We start from the raw sequence: 27,942 nt of genomic DNA on the forward strand, positions 1-27,942 counted from the left end.
ATTCTAATTTTTTTTTCTAATTTTTTAGACCATACTTGTAAATTATGTATTGTGTCACTACTACGAAATAAGCACCTTATTCAATATTTAAGTAATAATTAAATCATCAACAATCACGTCTTATAATTTACAAAATATGGGTTAACATTGATGGTCACTCTAGCATTAACTGGTCCCATTTTTTTTGGTGAAGCCGTGACCCCAAATTGGAGCTGCTGGCTTTATAAATAGAGATAATAATAAGGTAATGCTAGAGTGACCATCAGTTGAACCATATTTTATAAACTACGTGAAGTGGTGATTGATGATTGAAATCCTTTTTTAAATCATTAATAAAATTCAATCATCAATCGTCACATTATGTGGTCTACAAATATGGTCTAAAAACATTATCTTCCTAGTGTTTTCCATAATAATACAGGTTGTTGCCCCATCATATGTCTCCTATATGCACTGTTCTAATAATCCCCGCCTAGTGCCTAGTGCCGTCTGAGCCCAGCTTAGGAGCTAGGTGGTGACCCTAGGCCTTTGAAAATGAAGAAAGAGCACCTGAACTCTTGGTTGATAAAGACACTGGAGCTGCCTTTCTACCTGATGATTGCCAGTTGGATACACGCTGTGGCGTTGAATATCTTGAACAGGTTTTTCATTTATTCTGCCCTGAATTTTATTCATTTCTGGCACGTATGATATTGTGTATTCACATATTGTATAGTGAATAAATTTAGTGATCCTCTCGTTATTGGTGTAATTAATGATCACCCACTTACACAGGGTAACAGGAATTATGCATCAAAGGGTAGATATGCTGAGTTTTATAATCATCCGGTGATTAATTTATTAAGGTTTGCTGTCATGTTTTATTCGGTGCACTGGAGATACGCTGAGAAACCAACGGACAAGAATGGAGAATTTGGTTTTCAGTAGTTCAGTTACATTGTTAAGTTAATACTCATACATTTCTTATGTGCTCAGATCTGGTGGCAATGGGGAGGTTGTGGCTGTTACGAATTCTAGAATACATTGCACTGTAAGGAGGCTATTGTAGTCGCAGCTCGTTGTTGGAGTGGGTCTTTGATGCGTGACCTGCTGAAAGAATCAGAAATTGTGGTGGATGTCCACGTGAAACCACGAAAGGTTTAAATTAGGATTTGAACAGACTTCTCTTGCATATATTAAACCAACTTAGCTGGATTTCCAGATGCATAAATGTAATTTAATAATATTGCTTTGATCAGGGATAACTTATAACTGAAGTTTGGACGTGTTTTATGCTATCCAACCTTCTGAACGAGTTGCTCTAATTTCTCCAACTTTTATTAAAGAACGACCTAAGATTTTTGTTCTGCATGACAGGGTCACCTTTTAGTGCTTAATTCCTTTCATCTCAATCATGGGCTGATGGAGGTGGGATATGTTGATCATCAAACTGCAAATCCGCTCCCAAGCATATCGACTTCTGAATTTCTTAATCAAGATGAACAAACGTTGTCTGTGTCAATGACAGCCACTATGGATACAATGGGGAACATTATTCTTGGTAAAATTTTACTTTGATTATTTGTTTCGTTTCTTGACAAGACATGGAATTTTGTAAATAATAACTTGCAGTTACCTATGAGTCTCAAGCTCATGTTTTACAAATCCAAGAGAGTCTTACCTCCAGTTATTATGACTTTCTAGGAAGCAGCCGCCAATTTGCTGGGTTCTGCACCAAGTTGGAAGAATCCCTTATTAGCCGCATATGGGAGCGAGCTGGGGAGTTCCTTCCCAAATTAAAAGAGAAGCCCCTTTCAGATATCAGTAAGAGTACAGAAGTGCGAGTAGGATTATGACCTTACAGTAAGTCCTGAAATCTTTTAGAACCTAACGTGATCCTCTGGGAAGCCGGTGATTGGGCCTGTGCCAGGTTTGGCAAACGTGTTCCTTGCAAGTGGGCATGAAGAGAGGGGGTGGGGAGGGGGGTACTGATAATTTATTAAAAGTTATGTAAAATGAAGGAAGAATCATCCATCATTTGGTTCCAATTTCAGGCTCTAGGGACTGCCGAAATGGTCACGGATATGGTGCTAGGAAATTCTGAGAAGATTAATTCTGCACCGTTCACTGTTCATGGCCGATGTTGATGATAAAACCACCAGTGTATTCAACATTAAAACAGTTATTTTCATGATCATTTCATGGGCTGTACGAATCATTAATTCATAACGTAGCTCGGGCACTCTGGAAAGCCTAAGTTCTAAGGTTATGTCCAGGAGAACCTTTCTGCACATCTTTATGTATTCCATATATTATCTTTCATCTTGCATGATTGTTTTGTGCTATTTAGCCAGGTGTTCTATAGAAAAGTGTTCTGTACATATTTCCACGTTTTCATATAAATTAAAATAAATTATGCTGCGGTTCCTGGGCTCGAAAAGTCGCATATCTTTCATACTGCCTAAAACATGTCAAATTGATATACTGTTTGGAATCCCCTTCCCCGTGATGCCCCCTCTGGATTCAACATTGGGTGTATCAGGGTACAAAAGCATGTAAGGAATCTTGGCACGCCCCCGTCTGTTGGTAAGCCTGGGATCGGTATTCTTGGACTCAATTCTTTCCTCTAACATTCGAAGTTTTCTTTTGAACTTTTCAAACTTTTCGCTAACCTGTTCATTATGTATCCACATTGTTGATGGCCTCTGACCCAAGTACACTTCATCTGACGTGTGTTGTGAGAGCACCTCTGCAAGTGCTATACCCAAGATCATCTCATCCCTTTCAGGCAACATGCTAAGGTAGTATTTGTCTGGATCCGTCAAGAACTCTGCATATTCAAGTGTTCCTTCCTCAGGAATGAACCTTCGGCACAGTGTGGGACGATTTAGAGGATAACCAGCATATGCATATTGCCCAAAGTTTACTGAAGCATGCAAGGCTGATGCAATCCATATAAGAGTTGTCAAAGCTTTGATGAGGTCCTCGCGTGATGCCATTTGGTACCACCATGTCTCGCTGCTCTTATCACCGTGACCAACATTTCGGATTTCAGACCACCATGCTTGGATTTCTTCATCAGATCTTACAGAAATGTCGTCTGCGTAGAAGAGCATGCAAAAATCTGTTACCCAAACCTGGATAGCAGTCCATATCTCAAGTCCATCTGCAGCATAGGGATAGTCCTGGAAAAGGAGCTGAACCCCGGAAGGTTTATTCGGATCCGGGTCTTCTATGGCCATACCTCTGGAAAGTGTTCACAAAGAAATCACTTCTTGGAAAGCATCTTCAGATAAACAATATTGCTCACTGAATGTCGAATTATGACCCAGGGTTATCATGGAATTATAAATACCTTTTAAGTAGATCAGCAGGAAGGGCTTGTTCATCAAATCGCCACTCTTTGTAGAGCTCAGCAGATAACTGCATTGAGAGTTCAGCAGAAAACAATGTCTTCTCAAGGATTCCACCAGAGTTAATGAGCATACTCCGAGCCAGAGCGTTTACGTGCATGGTGTCTTTGAAATGAGGATCTAGTAGCCAATGGATTGGGTGCATCACACTGAGCTGCCTTCTAGTAGCAATGATGAAAGGCTCAACCACCGCATGTGTATGCAACCTAAAAAATTCATTGCACGGGCAAGCATTTTGGTTGTATGAAATGCAATGAACAATGATAAATGCAGTATTTAGGGTTCATCAAACAGTTCAACTCACCAATGGCTGACTAGTTGATGATAGACAGAGTCATTAACTGCAACATGGGCCTTAGCATACTGCCAGAGTGCTGCAGCTTCGCCCTGACTGGCCGGTAGAACTACCCAATTAATCTCGTTGTCTACTGCTGAACCCGGCAAACTAAGTTCTATTGCTATTGGCTTTAGTGTGAAATCACTCTTCAAGAATAGTAGTGTACGGGATGCGTAAGTACAAACATCCTTTGAGTTGATTTGGCTTAAGAAGGGCATGAGATAGTCATGGTGATCCAAGATGAATATTCTCCGGTTGTTCATTGCCTGTGAAGTTTATGGAAATTTATAAAAAGCAATTGCCATGAAAATGCATTCCTTCTGTGATACAACGTTGGGTTGATTTTACTACCCGGGGTGAATTATATACTGATTTTTCAGTTTGGGCGGCAGGATGATCATATAGAATTACCTGAGGAAGAGTCATTCCTTCGAGGTTGTGCTCTATGTCTGATTGCTCTATTAAACTCACTGCTCCGCTTTTGCTTTGTGGTGGAAATACCTTCAATTTTCTCAGAAGAAAATCGATATATGAAGATAACTAGAACAGTTTTGTTTTTAATCACGTAGAAACACTACAGGTTGATAAGGGTAGGATGTACCTCCAAGGATCGTATTCGTGCTGGATTGATTCCTGCAAGCATTTGGCGGCCAAACTCTTCATCATCCTTCCATGCAAATTCGTTTTCTGGAAAGCAGAAAACAACAATCTAAAGAGTTATGAAGTGGCATCTACCGTGCAAGCTGCAGTAGTGTAATAGTCAGATCCGTCACCTGCTATGATTTGAGGAACTGGAAATTTCAAGGGGTTCTTGATTGCATGAGTAACTTCTTTGAAAAACTCTTTTGGTACTATAGCTTTCAGTTTCTCTTTGAGAGCGCCCTCAATTACTTGACTTTTGTTGCGAGAAAACATGTCATGTATCTCATCAAATGACTCAAAATGATTGGAACCGGGCTGTATCACAGATTCTACCTTATGGGTCAGGAAATGCAGGACAGCCTGGATCGAGTTTGATGCGAACTCAGATCGCCTTTGTCAGGATCCCCGAGGTCATTGTAGTAATCATAATCATAAATTCGTTCCCATTCTTTCCTCTCCCCAGTTCCATCTCCTCTCAAGCTAATAAGCTCTTCCTTCCTCAGTTCTATTAGAGCTTGGGGTGTTTGATTGGGAAGATATTTCTGTAACAACATGAGCAGCTGTGTTGTTTAATTGCATTTGCAAATACTTGTGTCAAATAAAACAGGCAAGTTAGTAGTTGTGCAACTTACAGTATTTGCAAAGAAAATTCGATCTAAATTTTTGGTCGTTCGGAATGGATACACCCAGGAGTGGCAGTCGAAAAGTATAATCTGATTGTTCTGGATTTGAAGAGATGCAGATTGGAGGAAAAACCTTTTCTTGCCTCGGTTTCTTACAACCAAAGCTCCTGGATTTCCAAAGTTTGGTTCAACCTGGAACTTGACACTATATGTTCTGGTTTTTTCGCCATTGTCTGTCTTGGTGGTTCCACATTTGAGGTAAACTTGGTTGCTCAACTTGCCCTTGCCAGTTTCTGTTGGATACAACATCAAGAAAGCGAAGATTTTCAAGTCACAGAATTACACAAAGCTCAATTGTTTTTCAAAGTAATTGCTCCACTTTGAACTTACTTGGATCAACTTCTGTCGAACTATATAATCGAAGAGAAGCTGATCTTCCCGAACCAGATTGTTTATGGCTCTGGACAACGACAATTTCTCCTTTGATAGTTGAGTGTCTGCTCCGCGGTGGGTTAGTAACTGGGTGGCGCTGGTGTTGCATGATTGCTGCCTCTTGTGCATGGAAAAGTGACTCGGCAAATCAACGATGGAGAACTTTTTATGAGAAGAATGAAGTTATTAATAATGTAGATGAATGTGAAAGGTAAAGACTTATACTTTGCCTCTTATTCTTACCTAGGCATGTGATTCCTTGCTTGACCAGAGGTTTTCTTCTTCTTTTGTGATATTTTAGTTCCATTTCGAGTACAAGTTTTGTGATTCTGTCCTTGATTCTTTTATCGATATCGCTAGTAGACTTGCGAAACCTGCATGCCCGCACGCTTAGGATCCATTTGCTAGGCTAGATGGGATTGAGCTTCAGGAGTAGGATTGGATTGGCATTGGATGATTTACATAACCTATCATATTTTCTCTTATTTCGGATTTGTAGCCAATCCAGTCAGTAATGCATTTATCTCACCAAACATTTGCTGGGTTACAAATCCAATTTAATTGAAAATAACCTATCTCATCCTATCCACCAAACGAATCTTTAGCCTTTCAACTTCCCGAGTACAATTCAATGTACTAGCAACTTTTCAGCTCTTCCAGATCTATAGAAATTACATGCCGTGGCCACAAGACTTCTATAAATCATTGAAATCGGAACCATTAATTCTTTTTATCATCATTTAAAGATTATTTTTACAAAAATAAAACTGGTTTAACCATTCATATGTATCAAACAAATATTCAGTTCATCATGAAAACGTTACTTTATATCAAAACATTGGTTTGACACGCATGAATAACTAAAACAATCTCGAAATTGAATTATTTTTGTAGAGATGATTTTTTATGATGATGAAGAATGAACAGTTACGTTTAACATGTTTAAACGATAAAAATACGTTAATTTCAAGGAGGAACAATTTTTTTTTTTTTCCTTCAGTAGTACATGCCATTTTTTTCCTCCTACTTTTTGGTGGAGTTCTATTTTCATTTTCTTTTTGCTTATACAATTTAGCATTTTTCTCCTACTAACAAAAAAAAAAAAAAAAAAAAAACTAATTAAAAGATTTGAAAATTTTAAGTTTTAACGATAAGAATAAAAGGTAAAATAAATAGTATTAAATTTAACTTTTTAATGTAAAAATGTGATTTTTTTGTTAAATAAACTTTTCTTTTAACTCTCAAACCAAACAGGTCATCGCAGACACACAGCCAAGTCGTTGCCCAAACCTGAAACAAAAGATGGCGATGGTGAGCCTTCAGAGACTCCGTCACTCTCAAATGCTCCACCGCCTCCCTTCCATCTCCTTAATCTCCAGATCCTCCGCCTCCTCCGCCTCCTCCGCCTCCTCCGCCTCCACATCCTCCCCCACTCACTCCGCCAAAGTCTCCGACCGAATTGTCAAGCTCTTCGCGATCGACGTCGACGGCCGCAAGCGCGAGGTGGTGGGCCTATCGGGCCACACTCTCCTCAAGGCCCTGGCCCAGAGGGGCCTGATCGACCCGGCCTCCCACCGGCTCGAGGACATCGACGCCTGCTCCGCCGAGTGCGAAGTCAACATTGCTCAGGAATGGTTCGACAAGCTCCCGCCGCGGTCCTACGACGAGGAGTACGTGCTGAAGAGGAACTCTAGGTCTAGGGTTCTCAACAAGCATTCCAGGCTGGGATGCCAGGTCGTCCTCACTCCAGAGCTTCAAGGTATGGTGGTTGCTGTCCCTGAGGCCAAACCCTGGGACATTCCATAAGCTTAGGGTAGTGAAATTCTTGGGATTTTACCTCTGTTTTTGGATACAATAATGCGATTTTCTGGCTCTGAGGGAATTATGTGGAACCAGTTTTTAATGTTGTGGGTCGAATGCTTTGGATTTCCGTGTATGAATTGAGAAAATTGTTGTTCAATTTCATGATTTGAATATGTTGGAATGTTGAATTGTTTGTTTTGGGTGTTGATTTAGTTGGTGAAAATCGATGAAATGTGGGAGAAATGTTGAAAAAGTGTTGAGCCATATATTTCGGGTTTTCTAGAATGGGGTCAGAAATCCTTGTTCGTTGTTCCATTTAGTAATATAAGGTTGGTGTTTCGGAAGTAGGAGGCTAGGAGCAGATTGAGTAAATGACGGACATACTTTTGACCTGGATGGAGTGATTTCAGTTTGTAGGCTTAGGTCCAGGAAGTAAATGTAGAGTTCGACTTGAATGGAGGTTGAATGTGAATCTTTAGTTTATAGTAGTCATCTCGTTGTAGTTTACATGAGCGAAGAGTGGTAACTGTTTGGTTTATATTAATTGATTGCTGCATAACAAACTGCAAATTGTGGAATTCTATGGAATGTTGCATAAAAGGTAATATAATGCAAGAAGTGGACGAAGGCGGTAGGGAGTTTAGATTTTCACCTGATAATAGTTTCAGTAACAATGATGAAGAACTTGAAACGCTTGATGATAGGCTAGTGTTAATGTTCATGGCTGGGTTTGTTTTGCGATTAGCTATAGTTGCTTGAGCTGGCGATAGTACTGAATCACAATCGCTTATGTGAAGTTGAGATTAGTGTAGCTGTGCAAGAAACTAAGCAACAGATTGGTTTATGTTCAAAACGTGCTTTTATGAACTTTTCTGTTCTGCACACTGCTCGGTGCAGTTTTATTCCATTACATGTGTTTGATTTGGTGACTTTGGTCACGCATAGTTTTGCACTTGAGATGTTTTGTTCTTTTTTGATTATTTTCTAGCACCTTAGTGGAGCTTACTTGAGATATTATATGCGCATTATTCTTTGGGTACTGGGTAGTGGAGATATTGAAACATGTCCCCAAACTCTTTTTTTCCGGCATGCTGGAAGAATAAGGGATAGGTATTGTGCGGGATAGGGAACCATGAGAAGATCATGATAGGTGTTAAGTGGCTAGAGCCCTTCAGGAAGCACATATATCCCGTATTTGGGATTCTGTTTGAAGATGAACATAGTTTTACATGCAAAAAGGAAAATGAAATAGCTAATGGGGTCTAAGGATGAATTGTTCTGTCTATGACCCTCCCTATGGACGCACAATTTTCTTTGGATTACCCGGGATGCTTTTCTCAGGAAATCCTTTTTTGATGGCTACAATGTGGTTTAGAATAGCCGAATTATTTTCTCTTTTGATGTCCACATTGTTGGATGGCTGTTTGTCGTTGCTTCTAGGAGAGAATTTACCCGGATCATGAGAAGTGCCATTGTCTCTCAGACTCTCTCAGTCTCTTCCTCTTATTTTCGTATAATTGAATGGTGAAATTATAGTGGTTGGAGAATTTTCATGTGGTCCAATATCCTCGTGAATAGGGTGTTGAGTTTCTACTTATACATCTCGTATTAGTGGTTGGAGGATGTGATTGTGCAGTGCTCTCACACCATCTCCAGAATCCTAGAACCTAACAAAAGAGGGGCAGAAGATGTATAGTTGTAGTAGTGACCACTGAAGCTCCCGTTTTGCTTCCTGGTTTGCATGATCTAGCAGCGCCTTCTAGAATCTAAATTAGGCTTTTAACCCGAAGTGAGGGGGAGAAGTGGACATAACTAAATCACCAAATTACTTCAAAAAATGGCTCACGGGCTTTGCATGTCCCTATTTACCAAAACATTGAACTAAACTACTAATTGACGTGATATTCTCTCTTTTGTATTGCCACGTTGATTTTTCAAAGTACAAGGAGGCTCAAACTAAAATTGAAAATCAATGTGGCAATTTGGACGACCACAAACGATAGTTCAAAGGGGTAACTAAATTTTTCCCTCTACCTATTTGTTTCAAATCGTTATCATGGGTCTTGTTGTACTGAGAAGTACTTTCATTCTGCTGATGTTGCTGCATCTCAAGTTAATCAGTTATGTTAAAAAGTTATAACGTCTTAGAAGAGCATATGTAAAAGAGATGTCAAATTTTAACTTAAAACTAAAATTTGACTGGCTATGTGACACTTTGATATCTTTTAAAGTTTTGTTCTTCACCTGATATGTCAAATTCAAATATTATAATATATTTTAATAAACTCAATAATAAAGTAAATAAAATGCATGTAATAATTAATTAAAAAGAGTTTTGAAGCGTTAATTTTGTTAGTAATGGTGAAGGGTGCTAATTCATATCATGCCACATCATATTTTGTTTTTTGGTTGAAAAACATTATGGTTGCCATTTATAACGGTTAGTACTAATTTGAATAAAGAGCACTTCTTCCAAAGGAATACAACTCTAGCAAATTAAACAAATAAAAAAACGATCTGCTCCATAAAAAATAAAAAAAAATAAAAAAAAATAAAAAAAAAACCATAGACATCACTGATTAGTCAACAAACCAGAAAACTGTTTCCCTACAAAAAAGATCACGTAAAAAAATATCCACGTATTCGAAATTCAAATAGTATTTTAATTTAAAAAAATCAATAATGAAATGTGATTTAAATAAATAGAAAAATGCTGACATGAATATTGTTTAAAGCACATTAATCAAATCTTCAAGAGGAACCAATGTTTGATCTAAAAGGTATTGAAAAAAATGCAGGGAATTCTAATTTTTTTTTTCTAATTTTTTAGACCATACTTGTAAATTATGTATTGTGTCACTACTACGAAATAAGCACCTTATTCAATATTTAAGTAATAATTAAATAATCAACAATCACATCTTATAATTTACAAAATATGGGTTAAAATTGATGGTCACTCTAGCATTAACTGGTCCCATTTTTTTTGGTGAAGCCGTGACCCCAAATTGGAGCTGTTGGCTTTATAAATAGAGATAATAATAAGGTAATGCTAGAGTGACTATTAGTTGAACTATATTTTATAAACTATGTGATGTGGTGATGATGATTGAAATCCTTTTTTAAATCATTAATAAAATTCAATCATCAACCGTCACATTATATGGTCTACAAATATGGTCTAAAAACATTATCTTCCTAGTGTTTTCCATAATAATATAGGTTGTTGCCCCATCATATGTCTCCTATATGCAATGTTCTAATAATCCCCGCCTAGTGCCTAATGCCGTCTAGGCCCTGCTTAGGAGCTAGGTGTTGACCTTAGGCCTTTGAAAATTAAGAAAGAGCATCTAGACCTACTAAGGTGAACGCCTAGTGTGCCTAGGCACCCGCCTAGACCTGTCTAGGCACTTGCCTAAGTCTCAACTCTCACTTATACATAAAATTGATAACTTCCATTTTGGAATATATTTTTTTTATTAAAATGTAAGAGACTTGTTAAATACTCGAATGAACACTCATTATATGATTGCTCCTCATATTCTCAATATATTTTAGTATTTTATAATTTATATGTCATTTTATTTTACAATTTATGTGTTTCAATACAATTATGTATTATTTTTAAGTATAAATACATTTATTTATACGATATATAATAAATTTGCTTAAATCCACCTAATCCGTCTGAAGTTAGGCCCCAGCCCACTGCTCGACTAATGCCTAGCGTCTTTTAGAACTTTGCCTATATGAGAGAAATAGTTAGAGTCAATTTTTCCTTTCCAATTAAAAAGAAAGGGGGAAGCTAGTAGTAGGGTCTAATGATGTGGAGGATTTAAGAAACTAATGAGTTCGAAACTAAATCACGAGCGACAAACCATGCAGTTCAACCCCATTCTCCAATCTTGTTGTATAAAAGTAAAATAAAAACATAAGGCAAGTGAACATTCTAGATTAAGATGTTTCATAAAGGATGAATATGTGCATTTTCTCCGTAGAACTTTATCCATAAAAATTGAGTAAATCACTTCTTCCCGTTTGAATTTCAGCTTTCTGTTGAGTTTTATTCAAACGACGACCCATCGGCACTCCCGTTAAAACGACGTGTCGTCTTGCCGGAATATTCTGCTTTCCCATTACACCAACGCTTCCCTCGATTCACAGATTGAGGAGAGTCAGGGCTGATTTGGTATTGCTGTGCTTTGAAAAAAAACTGATTATGCTGTGCTGTGAGAATAAGCGGCTGTGAAATAAAGCAGCAGAGTGTTTGGTAAATTTTTTTGTAAAAGTGCTTTTGAAAAAAAAAACAGTATTATAGTGTTTAGTAAACTTTTGTGTAAAACATATGTGAAAAAAAACCAATTTTTCAAAGCTGGGTTTTGCAACTTCTTGTTTTTGGCTTTTTTGCACCCAAAACTGTGAAAAAAAAACTGAAGCTGAACGTTTACCAAACACAAAAACAGCTCATATCTTTTTTTTATACCAGCTTTTTTCAGAATCACCTCAGTATTAAACTAGGTCAACATAGCGGCCCCACACAAATGACGTCGTCTCGTCTTTACGAAGTCACTTCAAGCCATCCAGCTTTGCCTCCCAGTCAACCTCCCTTGGCTCCTCGAAATTCGCATCCAAATCGCTCTCCTTGTGCACCGCCGCAACCCGATCCGGCCGACCCGAACCCGCCCCCTTGTCCCATTCGGAATCCCAGTCTGATCAAACATTCGATGTTTTAGTAATCGGAGCTGGAATAATCGGGTTGACCATTGCCCGGCAGTTCCTAATCGGGTCGGACCTGTCGGTCACCTTAATTGACAAGTCTGTCCCTTGCTCTGGCGCCACCGGTGCCGGTAATGTTAACTTTTTCCTTCTTACTGACTGTTTGGTATGCGGGAATATCAAAATTAGATGTCGGAAAATGGACTTGGATACTCTCTCTTGAGCTAATGGAGAGGATCCTCCTCATCAATCATCATGACCGTTGAATTTTTATCCAACAGCTACAAACAGTAGATCTCTTTAAAGTTTTTCTGCCAAACGCGGCTAGAATAGATTTTGGTTGTCATAAAGTTTTTGAATTTCAAGTAGTACCAATGTGATTAGTTTATTCAAATTTTGACCCGATGTGGACCTCATTTATCGTTAACAGAAAAGATACTGACACATGTCATGTTGTTTAGTAGCAAATTCAATGAACAAATATGGTGATTCTATTATTTTTTATATATATTTCAAGTGTTAGTCTGCTTTTATAGGAAGCTTGCTAGTTGGTAGAGCTCCTGAGGACTCAGACGTGTTGAAAAGAGGGTTAAGCAGGTATGTGAAGCTGGGCTAAGAGCGGAGTACTTGTCTTCCAGTGACTTGCATGTAAAGGAACCTAAACTCTTGATTGATAAAGACACAGGAGCTGCCTTTCTACCTGATGATTGCCAGTTGGATGCACACTGCAGCATTGAATATCTTGAACAGGTTTTTCATTAATTCTAATTTTGGCCCTGAATTTTATTCATTTCTGGCACGTATGATATTGTGTATTCACACATTGTATAGTGAATAAATTTAGTGATCCTCTCGTTATTGGTGTAATTAATGATCACCCACTTACACAGGGTAACAGGAATTATGCATCAAAGGGTAGATATGCTGAGTTTTATAATCATCCGGTGATTAGTGTATTAAGGTTTGCTGTCATGTTTTATTCGGTGCACTGGAGATACGCTGAGAAACCAACGGACAAGAATGGAGAATTTGGTTTTCAGTAGTTCAGTTACATTGTTAAGTTAATACTCATACATTTCTTATGTGCTCAGATCTGGTGGCAATGGGGAGGTTGTGGCTGTTACGAATTCTAGAATACATTGCACTGTAAGGAGGCTATTGTAGTCGCAGCTCGTTGTTGGAGTGGGTCTTTGATGCGTGACCTGCTGAAAGAATCAGAAATTGTGGTGGATGTCCACGTGAAACCACGAAAGGTTTAAATTAGGATTTGAACAGACTTCTCTTGCATATATTAAACCAACTTAGCTGGATTTCCAGATGCATAAATGTAATTTAATAATATTGCTTTGATCAGGGATAACTTATAACTGAAGTTTGGACGTGTTTTATGCTATCCAACCTTCTGAACGAGTTGCTCTAATTTCTCCAACTTTTATTAAAGAACGACCTAAGATTTTTGTTCTGCATGACAGGGTCACCTTTTAGTGCTTAATTCCTTTAATCTCAATCATGGGCTGATGGAGGTGGGATATGTTGATCATCAAACTGCAAATCCGCTCCCAAGCATATCGACTTCTGAATTTCTTAATCAAGATGAACAAACGTTGTCTGTGTCAATGACAGCCACTATGGATACAATGGGGAACATTATTCTTGGTAAAATTTTACTTTGATTATTTGTTTCGTTTCTTGACAAGACATGGAATTTTGTAAATAATAACTTGCAGTTACCTATGAGTCTCAAGCTCATGTTTTACAAATCCAAGAGTAGCTTACCTCCACTTATTATGACTTTCTAGGAAGCAGCCGCCAATTTGCTGGGTTCTGCACCAAGTTGGAAGAATCCCTTATTAGCCGCATATGGGAGCGAGCTGGGGAGTTCCTTCCCAAATTAAAAGAGAAGCCCCTTTCAGATATCAGTAAGAGTACAGAAGTGCGAGTAGGATTATGACCTTACAGTAAGTCCTGAAATCTTTTAGAACCTAATTAACGTGATCCTCTGGGAAGCCGGTGATTGGGCCTGTGCCAGGTTTGGCAAACGTGTTCCTTGCAAGTGGGCATGAAGAGAGGGGGTGGGGAGGGGGGTACTGATAATTTATTAAAAGTTATGTAAAATGAAGGAAGAATCATCCATCATTTGTTTCCAATTTCAGGCTCTAGGGACTGCCGAAATGGTCACGGATATGGTGCTAGGAAATTCTGAGAAAATTAATTCTGCACCGTTTCATGATCATTTCATGGGCTGTACGAATCATTAATTCATAACGTAGCTCGGGCACTCTGGAAAGCATAAGTTCTAAGGTTATGTCCAGGAGAACCTTTCTGCACATCTTTATGTATTCCATATATTATCTTTCATCTTGCATGATTGTTTTGTGCTATTTAGCCAGGTGTTCTATAGAAAAGTGTTCTGTACATATTTCCACGTTTTCATATAAATTAAAATAAATTATGCTGCGGTTCCTGGGCTCGAAAAGTCGCATATCTTTCATACTGCCTAAAACATGTCAAATTGATATACTGTTTGGAATCCCCTTCCCCGTGATGCCCCCTCTGGATTCAACATTGGGTGTATCAGGGTACAAAAGCATGTAAGGAATCTTGGCACGCCCCCGTCTGTTGGTAAGCCTGGGATCGGTATTCTTGGACTCAATTCTTTCCTCTAACATTCGAAGTTTTCTTTTGAACTTTTCAAACTTTTCGCTAACCTGTTCATTATGTATCCACATTGTTGATGGCCTCTGACCCAAGTACACTTCATCTGACGTGTGTTGTGAGAGCACCTCTGCAAGTGCTATACCCAAGATCATCTCATCCCTTTCAGGCAACATGCTAAGGTAGTATTTGTCTGGATCCGTCAAGAACTCTGCATATTCAAGTGTTCCTTCCTCAGGAATGAACCTTCGGCACAGTGTGGGACGATTTAGAGGATAACCAGCATATGCATATTGCCCAAAGTTTACTGAAGCATGCAAGGCTGATGCAATCCATATAAGAGTTGTCAAAGCTTTGATGAGGTCCTCGCGTGATGCCATTTGGTACCACCATGTCTCGCTGCTCTTATCACCGTGACTAACATTTCGGATTTCAGACCACCATGCTTGGATTTCTTCATCAGATCTTACAGAAATGTCGTCTGCGTAGAAGAGCATGCAAAAATCTGTTACCCAAACCTGGATAGCAGTCCATATCTCAAGTCCATCTGCAGCATAGGGATAGTCCTGGAAAAGGAGCTGAACCCCGGAAGGGTTATTCGGATCCGGGTCTTCTATGGCCATACCTCTGGAAAGTGTTCACAAAGAAATCACTTCTTGGAAAGCATCTTCAGATAAACAATATTGCTCACTGAATGTCGAATTATGACCCAGGGTTATCATGGAATTATAAATACCTTTTAAGTAGATCAGCAGGAAGGGCTTGTTCATCAAATCGCCACTCTTTGTAGAGCTCAGCAGATAACTGCATTGAGAGTTCAGCAGAAAACAATGTCTTCTCAAGGATTCCACCAGAGTTAATGAGCATACTCCGAGCCAGAGCGTTTACGTGCATGGTGTCTTTGAAATGAGGATCTAGTAGCCAATGGATTGGGTGCATCACACTGAGCTGCCTTCTAGTAGCAATGATGAAAGGCTCAACCACCGCATGTGTATGCAACCTAAAAAATTCATTGCACGGGCAAGCATTTTGGTTGTATGAAATGCAATGAACAATGATAAATGCAGTATTTAGGGTTCATCAAACAGTTCAACTCACCAATGGCTGACTAGTTGATGATAGACAGAGTCATTAACTGCAACATGGGCCTTAGCATACTGCCAGAGTGCTGCAGCTTCGCCCTGACTTGCCGGTAGAACTACCCAATTAATCTCGTTGTCTACTGCTGAACCCGGCAAACTAAGTTCTATTGCTATTGGCTTTAGTGTGAAATCACTCTTCAAGAATAGTAGTGTACGGGATGCGTAAGTACAAACATCCTTTGAGTTGATTTGGCTTAAGAAGGGCATGAGATAGTCATGGTGATCCAAGATGAATATTCTCCGGTTGTTCATTGCCTGTGAAGTTTATGGAAATTTATAAAACGCAATTGCCATGAAAATGCATTCCTTCTGTGATACAACGTTGGGTTGATTTTACAACCCGGGGTGAATTATATACTGATTTTTCAGTTTGGGCGGCAGGATGATCATATAGAATTACCTGAGGAAGAGTCATTCCTTCGAGGTTGTGCTCTATGTCTGATTGCTCTATTAAACTCACTACTCCGTTTTTGCTTTGTGGTGGAAATACCTTCAATTTTCTCAGAAGAAAACCAATATATGAAGATAACTAGAACAGTTTTGTTTTTAATCGCGTAGAAACACTACAGGTTGATAAGGGTAGGATGTACCTCCAAGGATCGTATTCGTGCTGGATTGATTCCTGCAAGCATTTGGCGGCCAAACTCTTCATCATCCTTCCATGCAAATTCGTTTTCTGGAAAGCGGAAAACAACAATCTAAAGAGTTATGAAGTGGCATCTACCGTGCAACCTGCAGTAGTGTAATAGTCAGCTCCGTCACCTGCTATGATTTGAGGAACTGGAAATTTCAAGGGGTTCTTGATTGCATGAGTAACTTCTTTGAAAAACTCTTTTGGTACTATAGCTTTCAGTTTCTCTTTGAGAGCGCCCTCAATTACTTGACTTTTGTTGCGAGAAAACATGTCATGTATCTCATCAAATGACTCAAAATGATTGGAACCGGGCTGTATCACAGATTCTACCTTATGGGTCAGGAAATGCAGGACAGCCTGGATCGAGTTTGATGCGAACTCAGATCGTTTCTTGGGGCTGAACCTCTCATCCGGAGGAACGTATATGTCCAGGTTAATGGTACTTGGTCGGCTTTCAGTTAAAGGATCTACGATTTGTCGTGTTAGCCATGGAAATACTATTTGTTGAAATGAGACGAAAGAGAAGTTGTATACCTGCATTGCTAGGATGGCGGCCTGTTCTTCCTCTGCGCGGATATGGATGTAATTCCGAGCCACCCAAGACAGGTCTATTGTGTTCTTCGCCTTTTTCAGGATCCCCGAGGTCATTGTAGTAATCATAATCATAAATTCGTTCCCATTCTTTCCTCTCCCCAGTTCCATCTCCTCTCAAGCTAATAAGCTCTTCCTTCCTCAGTTCTATTAGAGCTTGGGGTGTTTGATTGGGAAGATATTTCTGTAACAACATGAGCAGCTGTGTTGCTTAATTGCATTTGCGAATACTTGTGTCAAATAAAACAGGCAAGTTAGTAGTTGTGCAACTTACAGCATTTGCAAAGAAAATTCGATCTAAATTTTTGGTCGTTCGGAATGGATACACCCAGGAGTGGCAGTCGAAAAATATAATCTCATTGTTCTGGATTTGAAGAGATGCAGATTGGAGGAAAAACCTTTTCTTGCCTCGGTTTCTTACAACCAAAGCTCCTGGATTTCCAAAGTTTAGTTCAACCTGGAACTTGACACTATATGTTCTGGTTTTTTCACCATCGTCTGTCTTGGTGGTTCCACATTTGAGGTAAGCTTGGTTGCTCAACTTGCCCTTGCCAGTTTCTGTTGGATACAACATCAAGAAAGCAAAGATTTTCGGGTCAGAGAATTACACAAAGCTCATTATTTTTTCAAAGTAATTGCTCCAGTTTGAACTTACTTGGATCAACTTCTGTCGAACTGTATAATCGAAGAGAAGCTGATCTTCCCGAACCAGATTGTTTATGGCTCTGGACAACGACAATTTCTCCTTTGATGGTTGAGTGTCTGCTCCGCGGTGGGCTAGTAACTGGGTGGCGCTGGTGTTGCATGATTGCTGCCTCTTGTGCATGGAAAAGTGACTCGGCAAATCAACCATGGAGAAGTTTTTATGAGAAAAATGAAGTTATTAATAATGTAGATGAATGTGAAAGGTAAAGACTTATACTTTGCCTCTTATTCTTACCTAGGCATGTGATTCATTGCTTGACCAGAGGTTTTCTTCTTCTTTTGTGATATTTTAGTTCCATTCCGAGTACAAGTTTTGTGATTCTGTCCTTGATTCTTTTATCGATATCGCTAGTAGACTTGCGAAAATTGAGCAACAAATACGTCAGGTGGAAAACGAGAAGTGACAAAGGGTGCCAACTGGGAACATCTGCCCGCTATCGTATCCAATTGCATTCGCTTGTGCAACAAGTAACAACCACGTAACGGCATCTGCATTTTGGTGGAAAATCTTTCACTCTACTCTTATGAACACCATAGACTGTATCATGTTGTCTATTGCTCGAAACGTGAAGTGGCTACCTTACGTGTTGTAGTGGACTGTCGCATTATGCTTGAAATTGATGTTATTGAGCACTTGGGGAATCAACAAGGAGACCAAGAAGTACAACAAGCATCTGCATCTGCGTCCAGCCTACATATTTTCCAGTTTCCCTGGAAAATTAAATAGAATGTATTTACTATTTACCCGAAACCTGCATGCCCGCACGCTTAGGATCCATTTGCTAGGCTAGATGGGATTGAGCTTCAGGAGTAGGATTGGATTGGCATTGGATGAGTTACATAACCTATCATATTTTCTCTTATTTCGGATTTGTAGCCAATCCAGTCCGTGATGCATTTATCTCACCAAACATTTGCTGGGTTACAAATCCAATTTAATTGAAAATAACCTATCTCATCATATCCACCAAACGAATCCTTAGCCTTTCAACTTCCCAAGTACAATTCAATGTACTAGCAACTTTTCAGCTCTTCCAGATCTATAGAAATTACATGTCGTGGCCACAAGACTTCTATAAATCATTGAAATCGGAACCATTAATTCTTTTTATCATCATTTAAAGATTATTTTTACAAAAATAAAAATGGTTTAACCATTCATATGTATCAAACAAATATTCAGTTCATCATGAAAACGTTACTTTATATCAAAACATTGGTTTGACACGCATGAATAACTAAAACAATCTCGAAATTGAATTATTTTTGTAAAGATGATTTGTGATGATGATGAAGAATAAACGGTTACGTTTAACATGTTTAAACGATAAAAATACGTTAATTTATAGGAGAAACAATTTTTTTTTTCCTTCAGTAGTACATGCCATTTTTTTCCTCCTACTTTTTGGTGGAGTTCTATTTTCATTTTCTTTTTGCTTATACAATTTAGCATTTTTCTCCTACTAGCAAAAAAAAAAAAAAAGAGGAAAACTAATTAAAAGGTTTGAAAATTTTAAGTTTTAACTATAAGGATAAAAGGTAAAATGAATAATATTAAGTTTGACTTTTAGTGTAAAAATGTAATTTTTCGTTAAATTAACAGTTACCGTAAATTTTTCTTTTAACTCTCAAACCAAACAGGTCATCGCAGAAACACAGCCAAGTCGTTGCCCAAACCTGAAACAAAAGATGGCGATGGCGAGCCTTCAGAGACTCCGTCACTCTCAAATGCTCCACCGCCTCCCTTCCATCTCCTTAATCTCCAGATCCTCCGCCTCCTCCGCCTCCACATCCTCCCCCACTCACTCCGCCAAAGTCTCCGACCGAATCGTCAAGCTCTTCGCGATCGACGTCGACGGCCGCAAGCGCGAGGTGGTGGGCCTATCGGGCCACACTCTCCTCAAGGCCCTGGCCCAGAGGGGCCTGATCGACCCGGCCTCCCACCGGCTCGAGGACATCGACGCCTGCTCCGCCGAGTGCGAAGTCAACATTGCTCAGGAATGGTTCGACAAGCTCCCGCCGCGTTCCTACGACGAGGAGTACGTGCTGAAGAGGAACTCTAGGGCTAGGGTTCTCAACAAGCATTCCAGGCTGGGATGCCAGGTCGTCCTCACTCCAGAGCTTCAAGGTATGGTGGTTGCTGTCCCTGAGGCCAAACCCTGGGACATTCCATAAGCTTAGGGTAGTGAAATTCTTGGGATTTTACCTCTGTTTTTGGATGCAATAATGCGATTTTCTGGCTCTGAGGGAATTATGTGGAACCAGTTTTTAATGTTGTGGGTCGAATGCTTTGGATTTCTGTGTATGAATTGAGAAAATTGTTGTTCAATTTCATGATTTGAATATGTTGGAATGTTGAATTAGTTGGTGAAAATCGATGAAATGTGGGAGAAATGTTGAAAAAGTGTTGAGCCATATATTTCGGGTTTTCTAGAATGGGGTCAGAAATCCTTGTTCGTTGTTCCATTTAGTAATATAAGGTTGGTGTTTCGGAAGTAGGAGGCTAGGAGCAGATTGAGTAAATGACGGACATACTTTTGACCTGGATGGAGTGATTTCAGTTTGTAGGCTTAGGTCCAGGAAGTAAATGTAGAGTTCGACTTGAATGGAGGTTGAATGTGAATCTTTAGTTTATAGTAGTCATCTCGTTGTAGTTTACATGAGCGAAGAGTGGTAACTGTTTGGTTTATATTAATTGATTGCTGCATAACAAACTGCAAATTGTGGAATTCTATGGAATGTTGCATAAAAGGTAATATAATGCAAGAAGTGGACGAAGGAGGTAGGGAGTTTAGATTTTCACCTGATAATAGTTTCAGTAACAATGGTGAAGAACTTGAAACGCTTGATGATAGGCTAGTGTTAATGTTCATGGCTGGGTTTGCTTTGCGATTGGCTATAGTTGCTTGAGCTGGCGATAGTACTGAATCACAATCGCTTATGTGAAGTTGAGATTAGTGTAGCTGTGCAAGAAACTAAGCAACAGATTGGTTTATGTTCAAAACGTGCTTTTATGAACTTTTCTGTTCTGCACACTGCTCGGTGCAGTTTTATTCCATTACATGTGTTTGATTTGGTGACTTTGGTCACCCGTAGTTTTGCACTTGAGATGTTTTGTTCTTTTTTGATTATTTTCTAGCACCTTAGTGGAGCTTACTTGAGATATTATATGCGCATTATTCTTTGGGTACTGGGTAGTGGAGATATCGAAACATGTCTCCAAACTCTTTCTTTCCGGCATGCTGGAAGAATAAGGGATAGGTATTGTGCGGGATAGGGAACCATGAGAAGATCATGATAGGTGTTAAGTGGCTAGAGCCCTTCAGGAAGCACATATATCCCGTATTTGGGATTTTGTTTGAAGATGAACATAGTTTTACATGCAAAAAAGGAAAATGAAATAGCTAATGGGGTCTAAGGATGAATTGTTCTGTCTATGACCCTCCCTATGGACGCACAATTTTCTTTGGATTACCCGGGGTGCTTTTCTCAGGAAATCCTTTTTTGATGGCTACAATGTGGTTTAGAATAGCCGAATTATTTTCTCTTTTGATGTCCACATTGTTGGATGGCTGTTTGTCGTTGCTTCTAGGAGAGAATTTATCCGGATCATGAGAAGTGCCATTGTCTCTCAGACTCTCTCAGTCTCTTCCTCTTATTTTCGTATAATTGAATGGTGAAATTAGTGGTTGGAGAATTTTCATGTGGTCCAATATCCTCGTGAATAGGGTGTTGAGTTTCTACTTATACATCTCGTATTAGTGGTTGGAGGATGTGATTGTGCAGTGCTTTCACACCATCTCCAGAATCCTAGAACCTAACAAAAGAGGGGCAGAAGATGTATAGTTGTAGTAGTGACCACTGAAGCTCCCGTTTTGCTTCCTGGTTTGCATGATCTAGCAGCGCCTTCTAGAATCTAAATTAGGCTTTTAACCCGAAGTGAGGGGGAGAAGTGGACAGAACTAAATCACCAAATTACTTCAAAAAAATGGCTCACGGGCCTTGCATGTCCCTATTTACCAAAACATTGAACTAAACTACTAATTGACGTGATATTCTCTCTTTTTTATTGCCACGTTGATTTTTCAAAGTAAAAGGAGGCTCAAACTAAAATTGAAAATCAATGTGGCAATTTGGACGACCACAAACGATAGTTCAAAGGGGTAACTAAATTTTTCCCTCAACCTATTTGTTTCTAATCGTTATCATGGGTCTTGTTGTACTGAGAAGTACTTTCATTCTGCTGATGTTGCTGCATCTCAAGCTAATAAGCTCTTCCTTCCTCAGTTCTATTAGAGCTTGGGGTGTTTGATTGGGAAGATATTTCTGTAACAACATGAGCAGCTGTGTTGCTTAATTGCATTTGCGAATACTTGTGTCAAATAAAACAGGCAAGTTAGTAGTTGTGCAACTTACAGCATTTGCAAAGAAAATTCGATCTAAATTTTTGGTCGTTCGGAATGGATACACCCAGGAGTGGCAGTCGAAAAGTATAATCTCATTGTTCTGGATTTGAAGAGATGCAGATTGGAGGAAAAACCTTTTCTTGCCTCGGTTTCTTACAACCAAAGCTCCTGGATTTCCAAAGTTTAGTTCAACCTGGAACTTGACACTATATGTTCTGGTTTTTTCACCATCGTCTGTCTTGGTGGTTCCACATTTGAGGTAAGCTTGGTTGCTCAACTTGCCCTTGCCAGTTTCTGTTGGATACAACATCAAGAAAGCGAAGATTTTCGGGTCACAGAATTACACAAAGCTCAATAGTTTTTCAAGGTAATTGCTCCACTTTGAACTTACTTGGATCAACGTCTGTCGAACTATATAATAGAAGAGAAGCTGATCTTCCCGAACCAGATTGTTTATGGCTCTGGACAACGACAATTTCTCCTTTGATAGTTGAGTGTCTGCTCCGCGGTGGGCTAGTAACTGGGTGGCGCTGGTGTTGCATGATTGCTGCCTCTTGTGCATGGAAAAGTGACTCGGCAAATCAACCATGGAGAACTTTTTATGAGAAGAATGAAGTTATTAATAATGTAGATGAATGTGAAAGGTAAAGACTTATACTTTGCCTCTTATTCTTACCTAGGCATGTGATTCGTTGCTTGACCAGAGGTTTTCTTGCTTCTTTTGTGATATTTTAGTTCCATTCCGAGTACAAGTTTTGTGATTCTGTCCTTGATTCTTTTATCGATATCGCTAGTAGACTTGCGAAAATTGAGCAACAAATGCGTCAGGTGGAAAACGAGAAGTGCCCAAAAGGTGCCAAAGGGTGCCAACTGGGAACATCTGCTTGCTATGGTATCCAATTGCATTCGCTTGTGCAACAAGTAACAACCACGTAACGGCATCTGCATTTTGGCGGAAAATCTTTCACTCTACTCCTCTTATGAACACCATGGAATGTATCATGTTGTCTATTGCTCGAAACGTGAAGTGGCTACCTTACGTGTTGTAGTGGACTGTCGCATTATGCTTGAAAATGATGTTATTGAGCACTTGTGGAATCAACAAGGAGACCAAGAAGTACAATTAGGATTGGATTGGCATTGGATGAGTTATCTCACCAAACATTTGCTGGGTTACAAATCCAATTTAATTGAAAATAACCTATCTCATCATATCCACCAAACGAATCCTTAGCCTTTCAACTTCCCAAGTACAATTCAATGTACTAGCAACTTTTCAGCTCTTCCAGATCTATAGAAATTACATGTCGTGGCCACAAGACTTCTATAAATCATTGAAATCGGAACCATTAATTTTTTTTATCATCATTTAAAGATTATTTTTACAAAAATAAAAATGGTTTAACCATTCATATCTATCAAACAAATATTCAGTTCATCATGAAAACGTTACTTTATATCAAAACATTGGTTTGACACGCATGAATAACTAAAACAATCTCGAAATTGAATTAATTTTGTAAAGATGATTTTTGATGATGATGAAGAATAAACAGTTATGTTTAACATGTTTAAACGATAAAAATACTTTAATTTCAAGGAGAAACAATTTTTTTTTTCCTTCAGTAGTACATGCCATTTTTTTCCTCCTACTTTTTGGTGGAGTTCTATTTTCATTTTCTTTTTGCTTATACAATTTAGCATTTTTCTCCTACTAACAAAAAAAAAAAAAAAAAAAAAAGAGAAAACTAATTAAAAATTTTGAAAATTTTAAGTTTTAACGATAAGGATAAAAAGTAAAATGAATAGTATTAAGTTTGACTTTTTAGTGTAAAAATGTAGTTTTTCGTTAAAGGAACAGGTACCGTAAACTTTTCTCAACTCTCAAACCAAACAGGTCATCGCAGACACACAGCCAAGTCGTTGCCCAAACCTGAAACAAAAGATGGCGATGGCGAGCCTTCAGAGACTCCGTCACTCTCAAATGCTCCACCGCCTCCCTTCCATCTCCTTAATCTCCAGATCCTCCGCTTCCTCCGCCTCCACATCCTCCCCCACTCACTCCGCCAAAGTCTCCGACCGAATCGTCAAGCTCTTCGCGATCGACGTCGACGGCCGCAAGCGCGAGGTGGTGGGCCTATCGGGCCACACTCTCCTCAAGGCCCTGGCCCAGAGGGGCCTGATCGACCCGGCCTCCCACCGGCTCGAGGACATCGACGCCTGCTCCGCCGAGTGCGAAGTCAACATTGCTCAGGAATGGTTCGACAAGCTCCCGCCGCGGTCCTACGACGAGGAGTACGTGCTGAAGAGGAACTCTAGGGTTAGGGTTCTTAACAAGCATTCCAGGCTGGGATGCCAGGTCGTCCTCACTCCAGAGCTTCAAGGTATGGTGGTTGCTGTCCCTGAGGCCAAACCCTGGGACATTCCATAAGCTTAGGGTAGTGAAATTCTTGGGATTTTACCTCTGTTTTTGGATACAATAATGCGATTTTCTGGCTCTGAGGGAATTATGTGGAACCAGTTTTTAATGTTGTGGGTCGAATGCTTTGGATTTCTGTGTATGAATTGAGAAAATTGTTGTTCAATTTCATGATTTGAATATGTTGGAATGTTGAATTGTTTGTTTTGGGTGTTGATTTAGTTGGTGAAAATCGATGAAATGTGGGAGAAATGTTGAAAAAGTGTTGAGCCATATATTTCGGGTTTTCTAGAATGGGGTCAGAAATCCTTGTTCGTTGTTCCATTTAGTAATATAAGGTTGGTGTTTCGGAAGTAGGAGGCTAGGAGCAGATTGAGTAAATGACGGACATACTTTTGACCTGGATGGAGTGATTTCAGTTTGTAGGCTTAGGTCCAGGAAGTAAATGTAGAGTTCGACTTGAATGGAGGTTGAATGTGAATCTTTAGTTTGTAGTAGTCATCTCGTTGTAGTTTACATGAGCGAAGAGTGGTAACTGTTTGGTTTATATTAATTGATTGCTGCATAACAAACTGCAAATTGTGGAATTCTATGGAATGTTGCATAAAAGGTAATATAATGCAAGAAGTGGACGAAGGAGGTAGGGAGTTTAGATTTTCACCTGATAATAGTTTCAGTAACAATGATGAAGAACTTGAAACGCTTGATGATAGGCTAGTGTTAATGTTCATGGCTGGGTTTGTTTTGCGATTGGCTATAGTTGCTTGAGCTGGCGATAGTACTGAATCACAATCGCTTATGTGAAGTTGAGATTAGTGTAGCTGTGCAAGAAACTAAGCAACAGATTGGTTTATGTTGAAAACGTGCTTTTATGAACTTTTCTGTTCTGCACACTGCTCGGTGCAGTTTTATTCCATTACATGTGTTTGATTTGGTGACTTTGGTCACGCATAGTTTTGCACTTGAGATGTTTTGTTCTTTTTTGATTATTTTCTAGCACCTTAGTGGAGCTTACTTGAGATATTATACGCGCATTATTCTTTGGGTACTGGGTAGTGGAGATATCGAAACATGTCTCCAAACTCTTTCTTTCCGGCATGCTGGAAGAATAAGGGATGGTATTGTGCGGGATAGGGAACCATGAGAAGATCATGATAGGTGTTAAGTGGCTAGAGCCCTTCAGGAGCACATATATCCCGTATTTGGGATTCTGTTTGAAGATGAACATAGTTTTACATGCAAAAAAGGAAAATGAAATAGCTAATGGGGTCTAAGGATGAATTGTTCTGTCTATGACCCTCCCTATGGACGCACAATTTTGTTTGGATTACCCGGGATGCTTTTCTCAGGAAATCCTTTTTTGATGGCTACAATGTGGTTTAGAATAGCCGAATTATTTTCTCTGTTGATGTCCACATTGTTGGATGGCTGTTTGTCGTTGCTTCTAGGAGAGAATTTATCCGGATCATGAGAAGTGCCATCGTCTCTCAGACTCTCTCAGTCTCTTCCTCTTATTTTCGTATAATTGAATGGTGAAATTATAGTGGTTGGAGAATTTGCATGTGGTCCAATATCCTAGTGAATAGGGTGTTGAGTTTCTACTTATACATCTCGTATTAGTGGTTGGAGGATGTGATTGTGCAGTGCTCTCACACCATCTCCAGAATCCTAGAACCTAACAAAAGAGGGGCAGAAGATGTATAGTTGTAGTAGTGACTACCGAAGCTCCCGTTTTGCCTTGTGTAATGTTTTGCTTCCTGGTTTGCATGGTCTAGCAGCGCCTTCTAGAATCTAAATTAGGCTTTTAACCCGGAGTGAGGGGGAGAAATGGACATAACTAAATCACCAAATTACTTCAAAAAATGGCTCACGGGCTTTGCATGTCCCTATTTACCAAAACATTGAACTAAACTACTAATTGACGTGATATTCTCTCTTTTTTATTGCCACGTTGATTTTTCAAAGTATAAGGAGGCTCAAACTAAAATTGAAAATCAATGTGGCTATTTGGACGACCACAAACGATAGTTCAAAGGGGTAACTAAATTTTTCCCTCAACCTATTTGTTTCAAATCGTTATCATGGGTCTTGTTGTACTGAGAAATACTTTCATTCCGCTGATGTTGCTGCATCTCAAGTTAATCAGTTATGTTAAAAAGTTAAAACGCCTTAGAAGAGCATATGTAAAAGAGATGTCAAATTTTAACTTAAAATTAAAATTTGACTGTGTATGTGACACTTTGACATCTTTTAAAGTTTTGTTTTTCATCTGATATGTCAAATTCAAATATTATAATATATTTTAATAAACTCAATAATAAAGCAAATAAAATGCATGTAATAATTAATTAAAAAGAGTTTTGAAGCGTTAATTTTGTTAGTAATGGTGAAGGGTGCTAATCCATATCATGCCACATCATATTTTGTTTTTCGGTTGAAAAACATTATGGTTGCCATTTATAACGGTTAGTACTAATTTGAATATTTTAAAATTTTAAAATTTTTCTAATAAGTGATTAATTTGTGATACTGTCACAAAATCATCGTGGCTGCAAGTAACGTTCGTGAGTGTTGATACAATGCCCAAACTCGAGCCAATGGGCCAAACAATCATTAGTCTGAAGTCCATAGGGCTGAGCCCACTCGAGCAAAAGAAAACCCTAGTTCCTGCTAATTTTCTGTATAAATACTACATTATCAGAGATATTAGGAAGTATCGTCGTGTGCAGGATTCCTTTTCTTCTTCCGCTTCTGCGGCAGCTCCCGTCCGATTCTAATTCCTTTTCTTTCCTCCATAATTCTTCGCCGTCGCTTCTTCGATTGTTTTGATTCGATTTAAATCTCTGTATTTATTTATCAAATTTTGCTTTGAATTTTTTGAAAGGGTAAGCAAGTTCAGCTTCTTGACTGGGTGTCGAATCAACGATCCAGCCAAATGAATTACAAACCTTGCGAAATCCAAATCGGCAGTAGCACTCGCCTGAATCTGACTTCCTCCTGATTCTTCAGGCCCTTTTACTACTGTTACACTTACATGTTCTTTTTCATTTTTTCCCCCAATTTAATTTATAAAGTTTGATAAATAATTAATAACTATATTAAGCAAACGCACTCTGTCCCTAAACAGTCGATGTTTTGAGGCAATTTCTTCGTTTGCAATATTAATCCAGTTCTAGTTTTTCTAGATTATCCAACTACTCGCCCATTATCCCTTTTACTTTGATTGGTTTTGTGGGCACATGGTTGGATTACACTTTTTTTTATTTTCTTAAATTTAATTTGATATTTTCTGTGAATTGAATTTGATTGATGAAGAAAATGATGAAAGAGATGTGAAAGGGTGATGATCCTTTGATTTAACGTGATCAGAATAATATCTCTTCGCTACGTTCTTTCTGATTCTAAAACAAATAAATAAGGGCTACTATATGGAATTAAAACAAAC

At 39.0% G+C, this 27,942-nt stretch overlaps 4 protein-coding genes, 1 non-coding gene and 2 pseudogenes across 8 annotated transcripts; 5 read left to right on the top strand and 2 right to left on the bottom strand.

The window, feature by feature from the left end:
• Positions 1-855: 855 nt before the first annotated feature.
• On the top strand, positions 856-2,153 carry LOC148696820 (uncharacterized; annotated as a pseudogene). The gene is made up of 5 exons (XR_015962138.1): positions 856-923; positions 976-1,137; positions 1,357-1,540; positions 1,684-1,842; positions 2,034-2,153. The product of XR_015962138.1 is annotated as an uncharacterized LOC148696820 (transcript).
• A 161-nt stretch (positions 2,154-2,314) lies between these two features.
• Positions 2,315-5,628, bottom strand: LOC137726743 (linoleate 9S-lipoxygenase 6). Its single transcript, XM_088694463.1, is given in 9 exon segments — positions 2,315-3,225; positions 3,335-3,598; positions 3,697-3,995; positions 4,141-4,230; positions 4,331-4,416; positions 4,503-4,760; positions 4,763-4,913; positions 5,004-5,287; positions 5,385-5,628. Coding segments are annotated over 9 exon segments (2,358 nt in total). The 5' UTR covers positions 5,536-5,628; the 3' UTR covers positions 2,315-2,450.
• Positions 5,629-11,770: 6,142 nt separating this feature from the next.
• Positions 11,771-13,916, top strand: LOC137724816 (uncharacterized; annotated as a pseudogene). Its single transcript, XR_015962139.1, has 7 exons — positions 11,771-11,918; positions 11,963-12,076; positions 12,482-12,695; positions 12,836-12,906; positions 13,037-13,198; positions 13,418-13,601; positions 13,745-13,916. The product of XR_015962139.1 is annotated as an uncharacterized LOC137724816 (transcript).
• A 427-nt stretch (positions 13,917-14,343) lies between these two features.
• On the bottom strand, positions 14,344-17,862 carry LOC137726973 (linoleate 9S-lipoxygenase 6-like). Of its 2 annotated transcripts, XM_088694461.1 has the most exons (9): positions 17,623-17,862; positions 17,242-17,525; positions 16,911-17,151; positions 16,505-16,843; positions 16,333-16,418; positions 16,143-16,232; positions 15,699-15,997; positions 15,337-15,600; positions 14,344-15,227 (listed from the first exon to the last, which is right to left on the bottom strand). In XM_088694461.1, the coding sequence occupies exons 1-9, from the start codon at positions 17,771-17,773 to the stop codon at positions 14,453-14,455; spliced, it is 2,529 nt and encodes an 842-aa protein (XP_088550587.1). In that variant the 5' UTR covers positions 17,774-17,862; the 3' UTR covers positions 14,344-14,452. The 2 variants fall into 2 exon arrangements, with proteins under 2 accessions (XP_088550587.1, XP_088550588.1); XM_088694462.1 differs by lacking the exon at positions 16,505-16,843.
• A 1,437-nt stretch (positions 17,863-19,299) lies between these two features.
• Positions 19,300-20,032, top strand: LOC137725242 (uncharacterized). Its single transcript, XM_068463868.2, has one exon. It carries the CDS (start codon positions 19,362-19,364, stop codon positions 19,845-19,847), a length of 486 nt encoding a protein of 161 aa, XP_068319969.1. The 5' UTR covers positions 19,300-19,361; the 3' UTR covers positions 19,848-20,032.
• A 3,923-nt stretch (positions 20,033-23,955) lies between these two features.
• On the top strand, positions 23,956-24,699 carry LOC137726379 (uncharacterized). Its single transcript, XM_068465300.2, has one exon. It carries the CDS (start codon positions 24,024-24,026, stop codon positions 24,507-24,509), a length of 486 nt encoding a protein of 161 aa, XP_068321401.2. The 5' UTR covers positions 23,956-24,023; the 3' UTR covers positions 24,510-24,699.
• Positions 24,700-27,807: 3,108 nt separating this feature from the next.
• Positions 27,808-27,903, top strand: LOC137727188 (small nucleolar RNA R32/R81/Z41). Its single transcript, XR_011067757.2, has one exon. It is a non-coding gene; the product is annotated as a small nucleolar RNA R32/R81/Z41 (small nucleolar RNA).
• The last annotated feature ends 39 nt before the right edge of the window (positions 27,904-27,942 follow it).

Source organism: Pyrus communis, chromosome 5 (assembly GCF_041283825.1).
Source record: "Pyrus communis isolate YQ-2024b chromosome 5, ASM4128382v1, whole genome shotgun sequence".
Classification (NCBI taxonomy): Eukaryota; Viridiplantae; Streptophyta; class Magnoliopsida; order Rosales; family Rosaceae; genus Pyrus; species Pyrus communis.